The 15,521-nt window shown below is 46.4% G+C and overlaps 1 protein-coding gene across 2 annotated transcripts in view; it reads left to right on the forward strand.

Moving 5' to 3' along the window:
- LOC141113583 (myosin-3) overlaps positions 1–12,004 on the forward strand; it is a 72,432-nt gene extending 60,428 nt beyond the window's left edge. For both annotated transcript variants that reach the window (XM_073606778.1, XM_073606779.1), the window contains exon 41: positions 9,112–12,004. In XM_073606778.1, coding sequence (XP_073462879.1) covers positions 9,112–9,135 — 24 coding nt within the window. In that variant the 3' untranslated portion in view covers positions 9,136–12,004. The remainder of the gene's footprint in view (positions 1–9,111) is intronic.
- The last annotated feature ends 3,517 nt before the right edge of the window (positions 12,005–15,521 follow it).

Consider the following 15,521-nt stretch of genomic DNA (forward strand, 5'->3'; position numbering starts at 1 on the left):
CGAGGCAGATAAACAGCATTAAAAAAAAACAATAAAGCCAATAATGTCTAAACCGATGGCAACAAAAGTGAGTACACCCCTAAGTAAAAATGTCCAAATTGGGCCCAATTAGACATCTTCCCTCCCCCGTGTCATGTGACTCATTAGTGTTAAAAGGTCTCAGGTGTGAATGGGGAGCAGGTGTGTTAAATTTGGTGTTATCGCTCTCACTCTCTCATACTGGTCATGACACCTCATGGCAAAGAACTCTCTGAGGATCTTTTTTTTTTTTTTGATTCAAAACTTTTTTTATTGACAAGGATCAATGGGTAACTGTTTTACAATAAAGGGGCATATACAGTTCCCCATTCTGTAATTATACATTACATCAAACATATGCATATATATAACTCCATTACCTAGAATTAGGTACATATAACTTCGTTTTTTGTAGAGCATAAAATTAACACAAACAAAACTAAGAAAATAAGAGAAAAAAGAAAGAAGAGAGAAAATTCACCCTCCTAAGTACCGTATATACTCGAGTATAAGTCGAGGCCCTAATTTACCACAAAAAAAATGGGAAAAACTTATTGACCCGAGTATAAGACGAGGGTGAGAAATGCACAGCTACTGTAAGTGGAAAAGAGGGTCAACAATGCCCATTTGCAGCATCACTGTGCTCATTTGCAGCCATAGGTCCCCTGAACGTCAAACTCGGTAGTTAAGGGTTCCTAGATGCCCCCTAGCTGCAGCCAAAATTTGGGGTCTCTGAACCCAAAGGGTCCGAAATGACATTGCTGCAGATGGACACCGTTGCCTGAATTTGGGGCCCTGTATCTTGGGGCCACTTAGTGCTAAGAACCCCAAATTTGGTGTGCAAACACAGCTCCATAAAATTTCCAAAGCTGGTGTTTCTAGCACCAAGTGGCACCGAGATACAGGGCCCCAAAGTCAGTTCAGAAAATGTCAAGCACTTTTCTGCAGCAGAGAATGACATTTTCCGAACCAATTTTGGGGCCCAGTATCTCGGGGCCACTTAGTGCTAGGAACTTCAGCTTTGGATATGTTGTGGAACCAGTTCCACTGGGTTTGTACACCAAATTTGGGGTTCCTAGCACCAAGTGGCCCTGAGATACGGGGCCCCAAAGTCGGTTCGGAAAATGAAATTTTTTGCTGCAGAAAAGTGCTTGACTCGAGTATAAGTCGAGGGGGGCACTTTCAGCACAAAAAAATGTGCTGAAAAATTCGACTTATGCCCCGTACACACGGTCGGATTTTCTGATGGAAAATGTCCGATCGGAGCGTGTTGTTGGAAATTCCGACCGTGTGTGGGCTCCATCGGACATTTTCCATCGGATTTTCCGACACACAAAGTTGGACAGCAGGAGATAAAATTTTCCGACAACAAAATCCGTTGTCGGAAATTCCGATCGTGTGTACACAAATCCGACGGACAAAGTGCCACGCATGCTCAGAATAAATAAAGAGATGAAGGCTATTGGCCACTGCCCCGTTTATAGTCCCGACGTACGTGTTTTACGTCACCGCGTTCAGAACGATCGGATTTTCCGACAACTTTGTGTGACCGTGTGTATGCAAGACAAGTTTGAGCCAACATCCGTCGGAAAAAATCCTAGGATTTTGTTGTCAGAATGTCCGAACAAAGTCCGACCGTGTGTACGCCCTATTATACTCGAGTATATACGGTAATAGCAAAAATAAGCTAACAGAAAATCAAATAAAATCAAATAATATTAAATATTACAGGGCATCTGTTCACTCCTCCAGGCCTTATTACCATATGAGTTACCTTCTGCACAGCATATGCATTACAGGAGAGGCCTCAGGCGCTAGAGGAGTGCCTATTTGCAATAGTAAAGTCCTTATAACCTTAGCAGTCTATCCATTATTATTTGGGTTGGAGCAAGGTTGGGGTCATCCAGCCAGTTTTGCCATAAAAGGTCAAATTTTTTTGAAACCTTCCTGTGTCTATATGCCAACTGCTCTCTAATGAGGAGGGAGGTCACATTTGCAATCCACTGAGCCTTCGTAGGCACGTTATTCGCAAGCCAATAACGTGCTATGAGTTTTCTAGCCAAGTATAGTAATCTAGTTACCATTATATAGATGCCTTTTGGATACATTTCCGCATCAACCGAACCCAGGAGACATATCAAAGGTGTACATGGGATGGGCAACTGTGCTACAGCGAATACAGTCTGTGCGACCTCTGTCCAATATCTAGCAATTTTCGGACAGCGCCATATCAAATCTCCCCTGTGTGCGGCTCATTTAGGGCACAAGGGGGAGTCTCTTCTGCCCCATTCAAATAGTTGTACAGGTGTACGATATGACCTGTGAAGTATAAACAGTTGTGAGAGCTTGTGAGATGCTGCAATTGACACCGCTGGGATCGACTCCAGTGCCACGTCCCATTGGTCATCGTCTATGTCACCCACATCCGTGGACCAATGTGTTCTACATTTAAGTAGAGTCAGATTTTGGATTGTGGCCACCAAAGTAGAATATGCCCTGGATATCAACCCCTTGCGGCTTTTAGCTTGTAGGACCTCCTGTATCAGGTGAGAACTAGTGATATTTAGGTTTACCATCCGAGTTTGGGTTTGCAATGCATGCCTGAGCTGAAGGTATTGATAGAATTGGTTCTTTGTTAGTGAGAATTCCCTGCATAAGTTTTCAAATAATTTGAGTACAGTGCCACTATATAATTGTGTAAAGAACCATATCCCTATTTTTGACCAAGCGACGAAGCTCTGTAATTTGAGTAATTCAGTGTAATTAGGGTTATTCCAAATAGGGGTAAACTCCATTGGGCCATCTATGGATAGTACTTTTTTAACTGCTTTCCAAACCTTCTGTAGTAGTATTGCCGTTGGGGGGGACGAGGGGATACCCGACAGACCCATCTCCAAATGGGAGCCAGCTGTTAAAATGGGATTGGTGCGAGACACCAGTTGTATAATGGGGCCATCCGACTCATGTAGATCCCAGCCAGCAAGTTGTTGTAGCTGTGATGCTAAGAAATACATCTTGGAGTGTGGTACCACCAAGCCCCCCCCCCCCGTCCTTGCCAAATTGCTGTGTTGTTAGGCTAATACGAGCTCTACCCTTTTTCCAAATAAGGTCACGAAATTGGGTGTCAATCTTCTTAAACGATTTATTGGGAATCCACATAGGTGAATTATGGAAGATATATATAAGTTGCGGGGCCCATACCATTTTGATCAGATTCACCCTGCCTACTACCGACAGTGGAAGCTTACACCATCCCTGGGATTATACACGTTGTCTTTCCAGTAGGGGTGCTAAATTCAATTTCAAATATTCATCCGGGTTTGGTAAAATCATTATTCCCAGATATTTAAAAGTGTTGGCAATGGCTATTTGGGACACCTCTGGGGGGAGAGATGACACTAGTGGATCCAGGGGCATAAGTACGGATTTGGACCAATTAATAGTGAATCCAGAGAATTCACCAAATTTAGTAATGGTCGCCATTAGCGTCCGCAATGAGTCCCCTGAGTCTGCCAGATAAAGTAGGTCATCGTCGGCATACAGAGATAGTTTGTCCTCCAGCCGACCCCTGCGGAATCCCACAATGTTTCCATCATTGCGGATTAACATTGCAAGTGGTTCTACTGCAAGCGCAAATAATAGAGGGGACAGCGGGCAGCCCTGACGAGTGCCTCGGTGTAGTTGAAGGGGCTGGGAGAGGGAGCCATTAACTCGCACCCTGGCCCGAGGTTCATAATAAAGCACCTTTATCCAGTTACTAAAAGTTTTCCCCAGGCCAATGCCAGCCAGGACTTCCCAGAGGTAGGGCCACTCAACACTGTCAAAGGCCTTGGCAGCGTCCAAGAATAGAATGATCCTACCTCCGGGGTTATCTACTGGGGTTTGAATATTTAGAAAAAGGCGTTGGATGTTGTCCGCTGTGGACCTTGTCGGAGTAAATCCAGACTGGTCACGATGTACCAGCCTCCCTACAATACCCCCAAGTCTGTTAGCAAGGACCCTCTCCAGTAACTTGACATCAATATTTAGCAGCGATATAGGACGGTATGAATCTGGTATCTGTCTATCCTTGCCCGGCTTAGGGAGGACCACTATAATAGCCTCCCTCATCGAATCAGGCAGATGTCCTGTCTTAGCCACCTCTTGTAGGGCCCGCAGTAGCGGGGGTAGAAGGATAGACCAATACCTGGTATACACCTCAGCAGGTAGCCCATCCAATCCAGGAGATTTGTGGTTTGGGGCGTCTGCTAATGCCTCAATCAGCTCTTCAATCGTGATCGGGGAGTCTAATGTTTCTCTTTCAGTCGCAGTCACCTGGGGAAAGGAACAGTCCCTAAGAAATTGAGTCAGGTCAGAAGGTGTATTGTTAGAGGTGTATAAATCTGCGTAGAATTGCTGAAAGGTATCCAAAATGTCAACAGTGGAAGTGCTAATTTCTCCATTGGAGTTTTTAATTTCTGTAATGGAGGTAGACTCCTGTTGCGCCTTAGCGACCATAGCCAGTAAGTGACCTGTATTCTCTCCCTCTTCAAAATAGTTCTGTTGCAAAAAATATCTCTTTTTTTCAGCTGTTGATAATACCACTTTGTTATATAAAGATTGGGCCTCTTTCCAGCTATTTTGATTAGTTGGAGTGGGATCCATCACCAGAGCCATCTCCCTATTCTGTAACTCAAGGCGGACCGTCTCCTCCCATTCTCTAGATCTTTTCTTAATTCCAGATATTTCCCGTACAAGGAGGCCCCGCAGGAAAGACTTTATAGCATCCCATACTACCGCCCCATTAGCAGAGTGTTTACTGAATATCAAAAATTCCCTCAGCTCTCCTGGGATGGGGTCCGGAGTGGGGAACAAAGTTAACCAAAACGGATTGACTCTCCACAGTGATCTGATAGGGTTGCCGTGTCCACCCGCACCCAAAATGGAGAATGATCCGAAAGGGGGCGGGATTCGTAGACCATATCTAAAACATGAGGGAGCAGCATATCATTACGTATACTCATATCTATTCTAGAGAGGCCTCCGTGCAGGGTTGGTGCAAGGATTTTTGACACCCTAGGCGAAACCTCAATTTGCCGCCCCCCTTGGCTCCACCCCTGACTCCACCCCCTTTGCCCTGCTCATGTATACCCCAACTTTTTTTGAAGCACCCATCAAATGCAGCCTCACCAGCGCCCATCAAATGCAGCCTACCAGCGCCCATCAATGCAGCCTACCAGCGCCCATCAATACAGCCTACCTGCGCCCATCAATGCAGCCTACCTGTGCCCATCAATGAATATTTCCTAGCTTCCATTCATTCGGGAGTCGGGACACAGACACAGTCCTCTGTTGCCGCTGTGCCTCTGACACTATGTGCGAACGGACTGCCTGCTGATGCTGAGACTTAGTTGCTTGCTGCAGAAAGAAGAGAGTAGAAACACCAGTGGCTGGGCACCCTAGGCAGCAGTGCGCCCTAGGCGGCTGCCTAGTTTGCCTAGTGGTAGCACCGGCCCTGCCTCCGTGAGATACAGAGTGACAGGAGTAGCACTGCACATCTCTCTTACGCTCTCTCCAGATGTCCCTTAAATCCATTTCAGATATTAAAGTCGCAAAGGGGGATGAACGGGGTGTCACCCCTCTAATACCAGGACATATGGACAGCCTGTCTGGCCGTGGGTCCACAATATTATTGAAGTCCCCCAGAGCCAGAACAGGTATCCCTGGGTGCAGTGCCATAAATTGTGCTAATTTCTTCAGGGGATCTGAATTAAAGGGTGGAGGTATATACATTGCTGCAACAATACATTTGAAACCCCCCAGGCTACACAACAGGAACACAAATTTACCCTCTCTGTCAATCTGCTTCTCCATACAGCAAAAAGAGGTATTATTAGCAATCAGCACACTCACTCCCCTAGAAAAAGAGGAGTAAGTGGAGTGAAACTGTATCGGAAATTTACGTGTTTTAAGCAGGCGGACAGAGTCAGGTTGTAAATGTGTCTCCTGGAGACACAGGACATGTGGCTTCATTCTATTTAAACAGTGGAACATTGCTCCTCGCTTTGTCCCATCACCCAAACCCCGTACATTCCATGAAAGGAAGATTAAACCCTTATCAGTGGTAGTAGACATGATACATAGAGACAAAATATATGGGAGTATTATTGGCTTGTCCTCTATATTGTAGGACTAGGCCCATAATGTAACAAATCATTAGAAACTGCAGTGTTAACTAATACTTGGAGCTCCCTCTAGTGTTAAGTTGAAAAATAGGTAGCTGTGGATTTACCCAATTCAGACTCAGTTGTAAAAAAAAAATGGAAATAAAAAGAAAAAGAGAGACAGTACTGCTGTAATAAAAATTGTAGAAAAATCAAAACCAAAGTATAACCAAAACCATAGTTCCGGGTCAACAGGACCCAAGTAATCATAGCGTACCCCTCATCGCGAGGGGAGGTGCGTCGGCTCAGGACCAGTTTGCTGGGGGGGGGCAATAACGTAGCCCAACAGGTAAATAGAACAAACGATTCAAACAAAAGTAACCTGCCCCTCCGCATAGCTCATTTCTCGTGCTCAGCACCAAAGAAAAGAATTCCTTTTGCTTTCAACCTTCAGGCTATCGCCGCTCCAGATTCTGTTCCTCCCTGTCAATCCAGTGCTTGGCAGACGTGGGACTGTCAAAAAAATGTGACGCTCCATTGGCGATTACATTCAATTTTGCCAGGTATAGCATAAAATATTAAACATTCACCACCCTCAGACCACCCTGATATCCAGGAATTTCGCTCTTTGCCTTTGTACTTCCGCAGAGAAGTCAGGGAACAGCGATATTTTTACATTATCCACTTTGAGAGAAGGGGCAACTCTGGCTTTGGACAATATTGTATCCCTGTCTCTGTAATTGAGTAGGCGGAACAGGAATGGTCTTGGGGGTGCGCCTTGTGGTGGCGGGCGCGCTGGGACCCTATGGGGCCTCTCGACCGCGAACATGGGCGAGAATGCATTTGCATTTGCATTTGCTTTCCCAAATGTGTCAGCCAACCATGCTTCGATGAACGCCACAGGATTCTTGCCTTCCACCCTCTCCGGTATGCCCACCGCGCGTATGTTGTTTCTGCGCAGGTGTTTCTCCATGTCCTCCAGCCTAGATGCGTTGGCGGCCGCCATAGAGTGAGTGTATTTCACGTCAAATGACATTTCCATTTTCATACTTTTTACTTCTCCCGCTAGATTAGTGATGGAGGAGTTACAGGCAGTAACCGCAGCTAGTATGTCCCTGAGTGTTGGCTCTGGGTCAGTATTATCATCATGGCCCTGCATGCGGGGCGCCGCCATATTGGATGGCTGTGTGGGGCTGAGGGATAGGGATGGCAGAGCATGTGAATGAGCCAGGATCGGAGGAGTGTCATCCAGATCCCTGCCATCCTTCTCCGGATCATGTCCGCTAGTCCCTGGGATGGATGGGGTGTCTTTCCCCCTGTTGCCAAACAGGCGCTGGGCTGCTTCCTTGGCGGAGCAGGGCGGGAGGCCACCATCTTGGGCCTGAATGTCCGGCGGGATACGAGGGCCTTGTCCGCGCCTGGACATTGTAAAAACCAAAAATGATACTGGCCTTGTATGCAGGGGAGTCTGCGAAGTGCAGTGGTGCCTGTCCTGAGGCTGTAGGGTGCAGGATGGCGGTGCTGGAGCTCGGATTCTTCAGGATGTTCAGCGGAGCTAACGGCTGCATGTCCTCCTACATTCCTCCTCTCTGAGGATCTTAAAAACAGAATTGTTGCCCTCCATAAAGATGACCTAGGCCAGTGATGACGAACCTTGGCATCCCAGATGTTTTAGGACTGCATTTCCCATGATGCTCATGCACTCAGCAGTGTAGTAGAGCATCATAGGAAATGTAGTTCCAAAACATCTGGGGTGTCAAGGTTCGCCATCACTGGCCTAGGCTATAAGAAGATTGCCAAGACTCTGAAACTGAGCTGCAGCAGGGTGGCCAAGACCATACAGCGGTTTAACAGGACAGGTTCCACTCAGAACAGGCCTCGCCATGGTTGACCAAAGAAGTTGAGTGCACGTGCTCAGCGTCATATCCAGAGGTTGCCTTTGGGAAATAGATTTATGAGTGCTGCCAGCATTGTTGCAGAGGTTGAAGGGTTGGGGGTTCAGCCTGCCAGTGCTCAGACAATATGCCGCACACTGCATCAAATTGGTCTGCCTCTGCCAACCAGACTAAGGTCATGGACTACTGGAACCATGTCCTGTGGTCTGACGAGACCAAGATAAACTTATTTGGCTCAGGTGGTGTCAAGCATGGTGGTGGGAGTGTCATGGTCTGGGGCTGCCTTCGAAACCTGGGCTGCAGGGCAGTATTCCAACATGAGAATGACCCCAAACACACTTTCAAGATTACCACTGCCTTGCTAAAGAAGCTGAGGGTAAAGGTGATGGACTGGCCAAGCATGTCTGCAGACCTAAACCCTATTGAGAATCTGTGGGGCATCCTCAAACAGAAGTGGAGGAGCTCAAGGTCTCCAACATCCACCAGCTCCGTGATGTCGTCATGGAGGAGTGGAAGAGGACTCCAGTGGCAACCTGTGAAGCTCTGGTGAACTCCATGCCCACGAGGATTAAGGCAGTGCTGGAAAATAAGGGTGGCCACACAACATATTGACACTTTGGGCCCAATTTGGACATTTTCACTTAGGGGTGTACTCACTTTTGTTGCCAGCGGTTTAGACAATAATGGCTGTGTGTTGAGTTATTTTGAGGGGACAGCAAATTTACACTGTTATACAAGCTGTACACTCACTACTTTACATTGTAGAAAAGTGTAATTTCTTCAGTGTTGTCACATGAAAAGATATAATAAAATATTTACAAAAATGTGAGGGGTGTACTCACTTTTGTGAGATACTGTAGGTGCTGCCATTGTCATATAGGCTGGTGGCACTGACATGGGTACAGACCATGAACTGTAGCAGGATCACAGGTGGTACCCAGACATTGGTAGGACCATGACCCTTGGCAGTACTGTATCATATGTTGCCTTATAAATGGTACTTTATAATGTATACTATGAATCCCTCATTAATTGGCTATTGCTTTATCTTTCAGGTGGTTATGTCCAGCGTAGAATAAGCGGACTCTGCAACAGAACACGGCAATGAGATACACATAATGTGTATTCCATGAGGTGGCATCCTTCTTTGTCAGACCAGTATATATAGTAAAGGCAGTGTCTTGTCATAGAGGTCTTGAGTCTTGCTGCTTCCAACGTGCTCCACTATACAGTATCTGCTGTTATACCCTCTGCCAAGATTGGTAGGTGTGGATGAGCCCCACATGTCACAGTAGGACGTGTGGCCGGAAGTCACCAAATGTAGAAGCTCATTAGTTAACTAGGAGCATAGCATGGGTAAAGGATGGGGAACGGAAGGCGGGTATTTAATGGCACCTCCTTAACTTGCTGAACCATCCATATTCCCATTGCAAACGTTCCTGGAAAAGGCTCTAAACTACTGGGTGCTGCAGCAACCACCAGCTGGAGACTGGATGTTACATGACACAGTGTAGATATTTGCCAGCACACCACGTATTATAAAATGGAGCTTTACTGAAGTACAGTGGAACATTGGTTTACGAGTAATGCGGTTAACGAGCGTTTTGAAAGACGAGCAACTTTTTTTTTTTAAATTCTGACTCGGTTTGCGAGTGTTGCCTCGCAACACGAGCAGAATTCAAGCTAATGGGCGGTGCAGTACTGCATTTGGCCAGAGGTGGGGGGGCGCCAGGGACAGGCCCGGATTTACTCCCTTTGGCGCCGGGTACCTTCAATGCCGCCCCCCCCCCCCCCCCCCACACACACACCACCATCCTTGTCCTTTATCAATGACTGCTACAATAGATCAATTAAAGACATATCTCCACACACGAGAACACTGAAAATAACTGGCTTTAATTGTACAGACTGAAAATACTCTGTAATGCAGAAAATGCCTTTTAAAGATTATAGCAGTAAGAAACTCCCTACAATTTTTTAGTTTTCTTTTGGCAAACTCATCGATAATATCTTCGTAGGACAAAGTATTTAAAAGTTCTGACTCAATGGCAAGTAAAGGCTGCGGACATACCACAGAAGTTGGACAGAGGCTGCGGACATACCACAGGAGGTGGACAGAGGCTGCGGACATCCCACAGGAGGTGGACAGAGGCTGCGGACATACCACAGGAGGTGGACAGAGGCTGCGGACATCCCACAGGAGGTGGACAGAGGCTGCGGACATACCACAGGAGGTGGACAGAGGCTGCGGACATCCCACAGGAGGTGGACAGAGGCTGCGGACATCCCACAGGAGGTGGACAGAGGCTGCGGACATACCACAGGAGCCGCGAAAGCCGAGAAGTCGCGACAGGAGCGGCGCCACACCTGCACCACTGCCGCCCCGAGGCCTGGCCTTGGTGGCCTTGTGGGAAATCCGCCCCTGGCCGGGGACACTCGGAACGGTTCGGAGCCGTTCGGAAATACTCGGAACGACTCGGAAATACTCAGTTCCCGAGTGTTTCCGAGCCTTTCCGAGTTCAGCCAAGCTGTCCCCGAGTATTTCCGAGGCTCTGCGGTGCCCCTCCTCCCCACTTCTGGCCACATGCAGTATTCCACATAATAGAAGTGAATGTGGAAGGAATTATCTTCGTTTCCATTGACTTCTATGGGGAAACTCGCTTTGCTATGCGGGTGTTTTGGATTACAAGCTTTCTCCTGGAACTGATTATGCAAGTAATCCAAGGTTCCACTGTATGATCACATCACCAACAAGAGAGTGCAACATTTCAGAGTCACACAGGACCCCCTTCATCAGGCATGTAATCATCACATGCCTGACGAAGGGGTCCTGCGTGACTCCGAAACATTGCACTCTCTTGTTTGTGATGTGATCGTACTTCAGTCAAGCAGTTTGGCTCAATTTGAAGATCCATGGTGTGCTGGCAAATATCATACACTGGGTCTTCACTTGCTGAAGACACTTGCAATGGTTTTATGATGGGTGGGTAGGTAGTACGTATGTGTGACATTAAAGTTTACAAATGCAGAAATTTCACTTTTCTGATTCGTGTACATGTGGGAAATGTTTACTTGGGATTATTGTCAAAGTGAATATATGAAAATGATTTTTTGCACCCCCTTAGTGTCGAGCCTCGGGGCCTCGCTAATGATGAGTGGGCATATGTTCCTATAACACCTATCGGTACAGACAGGCAGCCAATCAGATCCAAGGAGTAAAGCCAGCCATAGACAGTCTCAATCATGTATGGGCAGGCTGAATGATGTACCCATCAGCTGATCGATCGATTGATAGCTGCTAGCAGGAATCACTGTGTTCTCCCGGCGGGGACAAAACACTATGGCTCCACGGTAGGGATTCCCCCGTCAACACTGACTGTGTTGATGGGGAAATTGAGAGATTTTCTTTTCTGCAACCTGTGGTTGCAGGACAGAAAAGCTATCAATCTATGGCCGCCTTAAGACCCAACTTCTTATCAGATCTTTTGGGCTCTTTAGACAGAAATTATGTCCAGCACACAGTGTAGAGCAGGGATCTCAAACTAGTGGCCCTCCAGCTGTTGTGGAACTACAAGTCCCATCATGCCCCTGCCTTTGGGAGTCATGCTTGTAACTGTCAGCCTTGCAATGCCTCATGGGGCTTGTAGTTTCGCAGCAGTTGGAGGGCCGCCAGTTTGAGACCCCTGGTGTAGAGTATCAGCCAATGACAAAAAAAGCAAGCGCCAAGTGCAAGGGTTCAAGGCAGAACATAACTTCCAGCAGCACTGACTAAGGGTAAAGTGAAAATAATTAATTGTGGTGCAGAGAATTTCCTTTAGACCAAAACAACAAATGGTTTTGTCACTGCTTTAAATGTATTTGGTCTCATTTTGAATGCCACTGTCAAGCCGTTGTTGGCCTGTAGAATCTAATTAGTATTTCCTAATGGAAATAAATATCTAATAAAAACCTGTGTGGTGCCTTGTCCTTCTTCTGTGTCCGATGTCCGTTCTCTTCTGACCCCAAAGGTCTGTCCGCGAGATTCTGTGACCTTATACGGATAAAAAAGTGAAATAAGTATAACTGGTCAAATAATAAATGATTGATAGTCCATTCAAATTGATAGTCGGTCTCCTCCGTGCAAATATCACACACAATACCCAAGAATGGTGAAAAGAGAAAAGGTTCTGCCTTCCACCTCCATACAAACTGCCACTTACCGGCTCCTATGGATCTCTTAGTTATAGGAGATCGTATGCGCCTGTGGCTTGATACCCAGCCCGGGCCTTTGATTGTACACAGTCAAGATCTCAGTGCCTTTGCAGGAGTATGCAGCTCAATCAGGAGGTTACAGCAGACGTTTCCCAGAAAAGAATGATAAAAGAGCTTCCATAGCGTAAAACCATAAGGCATTTATTTTATAAAGAAAGATAAGAATTATTGCACTTACATTAATGTAAAAACATCATATGCAGATTAAAAACTAAACTGGCCGGCTCTCTGTAACAGCCCGTGATTCAAGGACTTCAGTGTATCGAGGTGATGTCAGCACGTCGCTTCTCCCTACGCGTTTCGTCACACCTGATGTCGTCGCTACATACTCCTGCAAAGGCGCTGGGATCTTGACCGTGTACAATCAAAGGCCCGGGCTGGGTATCAAGCCACAGTTGCATATGATCTCCTATAACTAAGAGATCCATAGGAGCCGGTAAGTTGCAGTTTGTATGGAGGTGGAAGGCAGACCCTTTTCTGGTCAAATAATAAATGATTGATAGTCCATTCAAATTGATAGTCGGTCTACTCCGTGCAAATATTACACACAACACCCAAGAATGGTGATAAGAGAAAAGGGTCTGCCTTCCACCTACAAACTGCAACTTACCGGCTCCTATGGATCTCTTCGTTATAGGAGGTCGTATGCGCCTGTGGCTCGATACCCAGCCCGGGCCTTTGATTGTACATGGTCAAGATCCCAGCGCCTTTGCAGGAGTATGTAGCGACGACATCAGGTGTGTCAAAACGCGTAGGGAGGAGCGACGTGCTGACGTCACCGCGATACACGGAAGTCCCGGAATCACGGGCTGTTACGGAGAGCCGGCCGGCTTAGTTTTTACTCTGCATATGATGTTTTTACATTAATGTAAGTGCAATAATTCTTATCTTTCTTTATAAAATAAATGCCTTATGGTTTTACGTTATGGAAGCTCTTTTATCATTCTTTTTATCATTCTGCTGTAACCTCCTGATTGAGCTACATACTCCTGCAAAGGCGCTGGGATCTCGACCGTGTACAATCAAAGGCCCAGGCTGGGTATCAAGCCACAGACGCATACGACCTCCTATAACTAAGAGATCCATAGAAGCCGGTAAGTGGCAGTTTGTGTGGAGGTAGAAGACAGACCCTTTTCTCTTATCACCATTCTCGGGTGTTGTGTGTGATATTTGCACGGAGGAGACTGACTATCAATTTGTATGCACTATCAATCATTTATTATTTGACCAATTATCCTTATTTCACTTTTTTATCCATATAAGGTCACAGTACTGTATTATATTTGTCACTTTTTTTTAGTTTACAGCGCGGCTTGATATTTGAAAATTGTTGATTGATGTGTGTATCTTGCAGCAAAGTCGCAGCCGTTTACATTTATTATTTTTGTTTTCAATCACTCATTCGGTGTCACTATTTTTGAGGATAGCGCAGTAATTATAAACCGTACCTGTCCGTGAAATTCCAGGGAGTCATTGCCAACCTTTCGACCTCCATATTATATTTCCTTCGTTTTCAATATTCCGCTTAATAGGACCATTACCATCATTGAGATTGTCACGCTTGGTGGTCACAATATTTATTTTTTGATTTTTTTCAAATTTTATTTTTATATATCAAGGCAGTTATCACAATGGACAAAATAAAAGATATCAGGTTCAAAGGAACCCGGGTTCAATCCGCTGACTGGATACAGATAACATCAAATAACAATCATGCCAAAGGCCTACACAAGGCAGCCGGTACATGACAATAAAATTTGTTAAAGCGGAGCTCCACCTAAATGGGAAGCCACGCTTGTCTGCCTTCTCCACCCCTCCGCCGCCACATTTGGCACCTTTCGGGAGGGAGGGGGGGAGCGGGTACCTTGTTTTGACAGGTACCCGCTCCCACTTCTGGCTCACTTCGCCGCAGTGAAGTGAGCCTGAAGTTCGGCCCCCCTCCTTCCCCCCCGCAGCCCGCCCATTCACAGAGAGCAGCGCGTTTCGCACATGTGCAGCAGGAAACCGGCTGTGAAGTCGCAAGGCTTCACTTCTGGTTTCCCTTAGCCAAGATGGTGGCGCGCCAGCACCCGAGATTTGATCGGTTCAGGGGGCGAGGACACCTCTGGATTCCAGGACAGGTAAGTGCCCTAATAATAAAAGTAAGCAGCTCCAGTATTTGTAGCTGCTGACTTTTACATTTTTGGAGGGGGGAGGGGAACGCCTCTTTAACTTGAATAGCAATGAGGAACAAATCTTTTTTTATTTTTATATTGAGAGTAAAATGCAGAAAGTTAGTCTGGAGAGAAAAACTTTTGGGGAATCTGGGTAATTGTTCAGTTACATTTTAAGTCTCTGTAATTGTACCTTATAGGTCAAAAGTCAAGGTGGAAATATGGTTTAGAAAAACAGTATGTAGAGGACACTCATAAGTGGTTCATCTCATGGAATTGGTCAATTTTGTGGTTTCCAACAGCTAGTAACAATTGACTCCAATTTTTTTAAACAAAGGGCCAGTTTACTGTCCTTTAGACTTAAGGGGGGGGGCCAGATTGTTGCTAGTGAGGGTGGAAAATGTCCTGGACCCAGCATCAGTGAGAATAAACATTGCCTCAGGGTTGGTGGTCAGTAGGAGGAGGAGTAGTGCCCCATCATTAGTGTTAGTGGGTGGAATGGTGCCCCATCATTGGTATTAGTGGGAGGAATTCTGCCCCATCATTGGTGTCAGTGGAAGAAATATCGCCCCATCATTGGTGCCAGTGGAAGAAATAGCGCCCCATCATTGGTGCCAGTGGAAGAAATAGCGCCCCATCATTGGTGCCAGTGGAAGAAATAGCGCCCCATCATTGGTGCCAGTGGAAGAAATAGCGCCCCATCATTGGTGCCAGTGGAAGAAATAGCGCCCCATCATTGGTGCCAGTGGAAGAAATAGCGCCCCATCATTGGTGCCAGTGGAAGAAATAGCGCCCCATCATTGGTGCCAGTGGAAGAAATAGCGCCCCATCATTGGTGCCAGTGGAAGAAATAGCGCCCCATCATTGGTGCCAGTAGAAGAAATAGCGCTCCATCGTTGGTGTCAGTGGAAGGAATAGTGCCCCATCATTAGTACTAGTGGAAGGAATAGTGCCCCGTCATTGGTGCCAGTAGAAGAAATAGCGCCCCATCATTGGTGTCAGTGGAAGAAATAGCACCCCATCATTAGTACTAGTGGAAGGAATAGTGCCCCGTCATTGGT

Source organism: Aquarana catesbeiana, linkage group LG12 (genome assembly GCF_042186555.1).
Source record: "Aquarana catesbeiana isolate 2022-GZ linkage group LG12, ASM4218655v1, whole genome shotgun sequence".
NCBI lineage: Eukaryota > Metazoa > Chordata > Amphibia > Anura > Ranidae > Aquarana > Aquarana catesbeiana.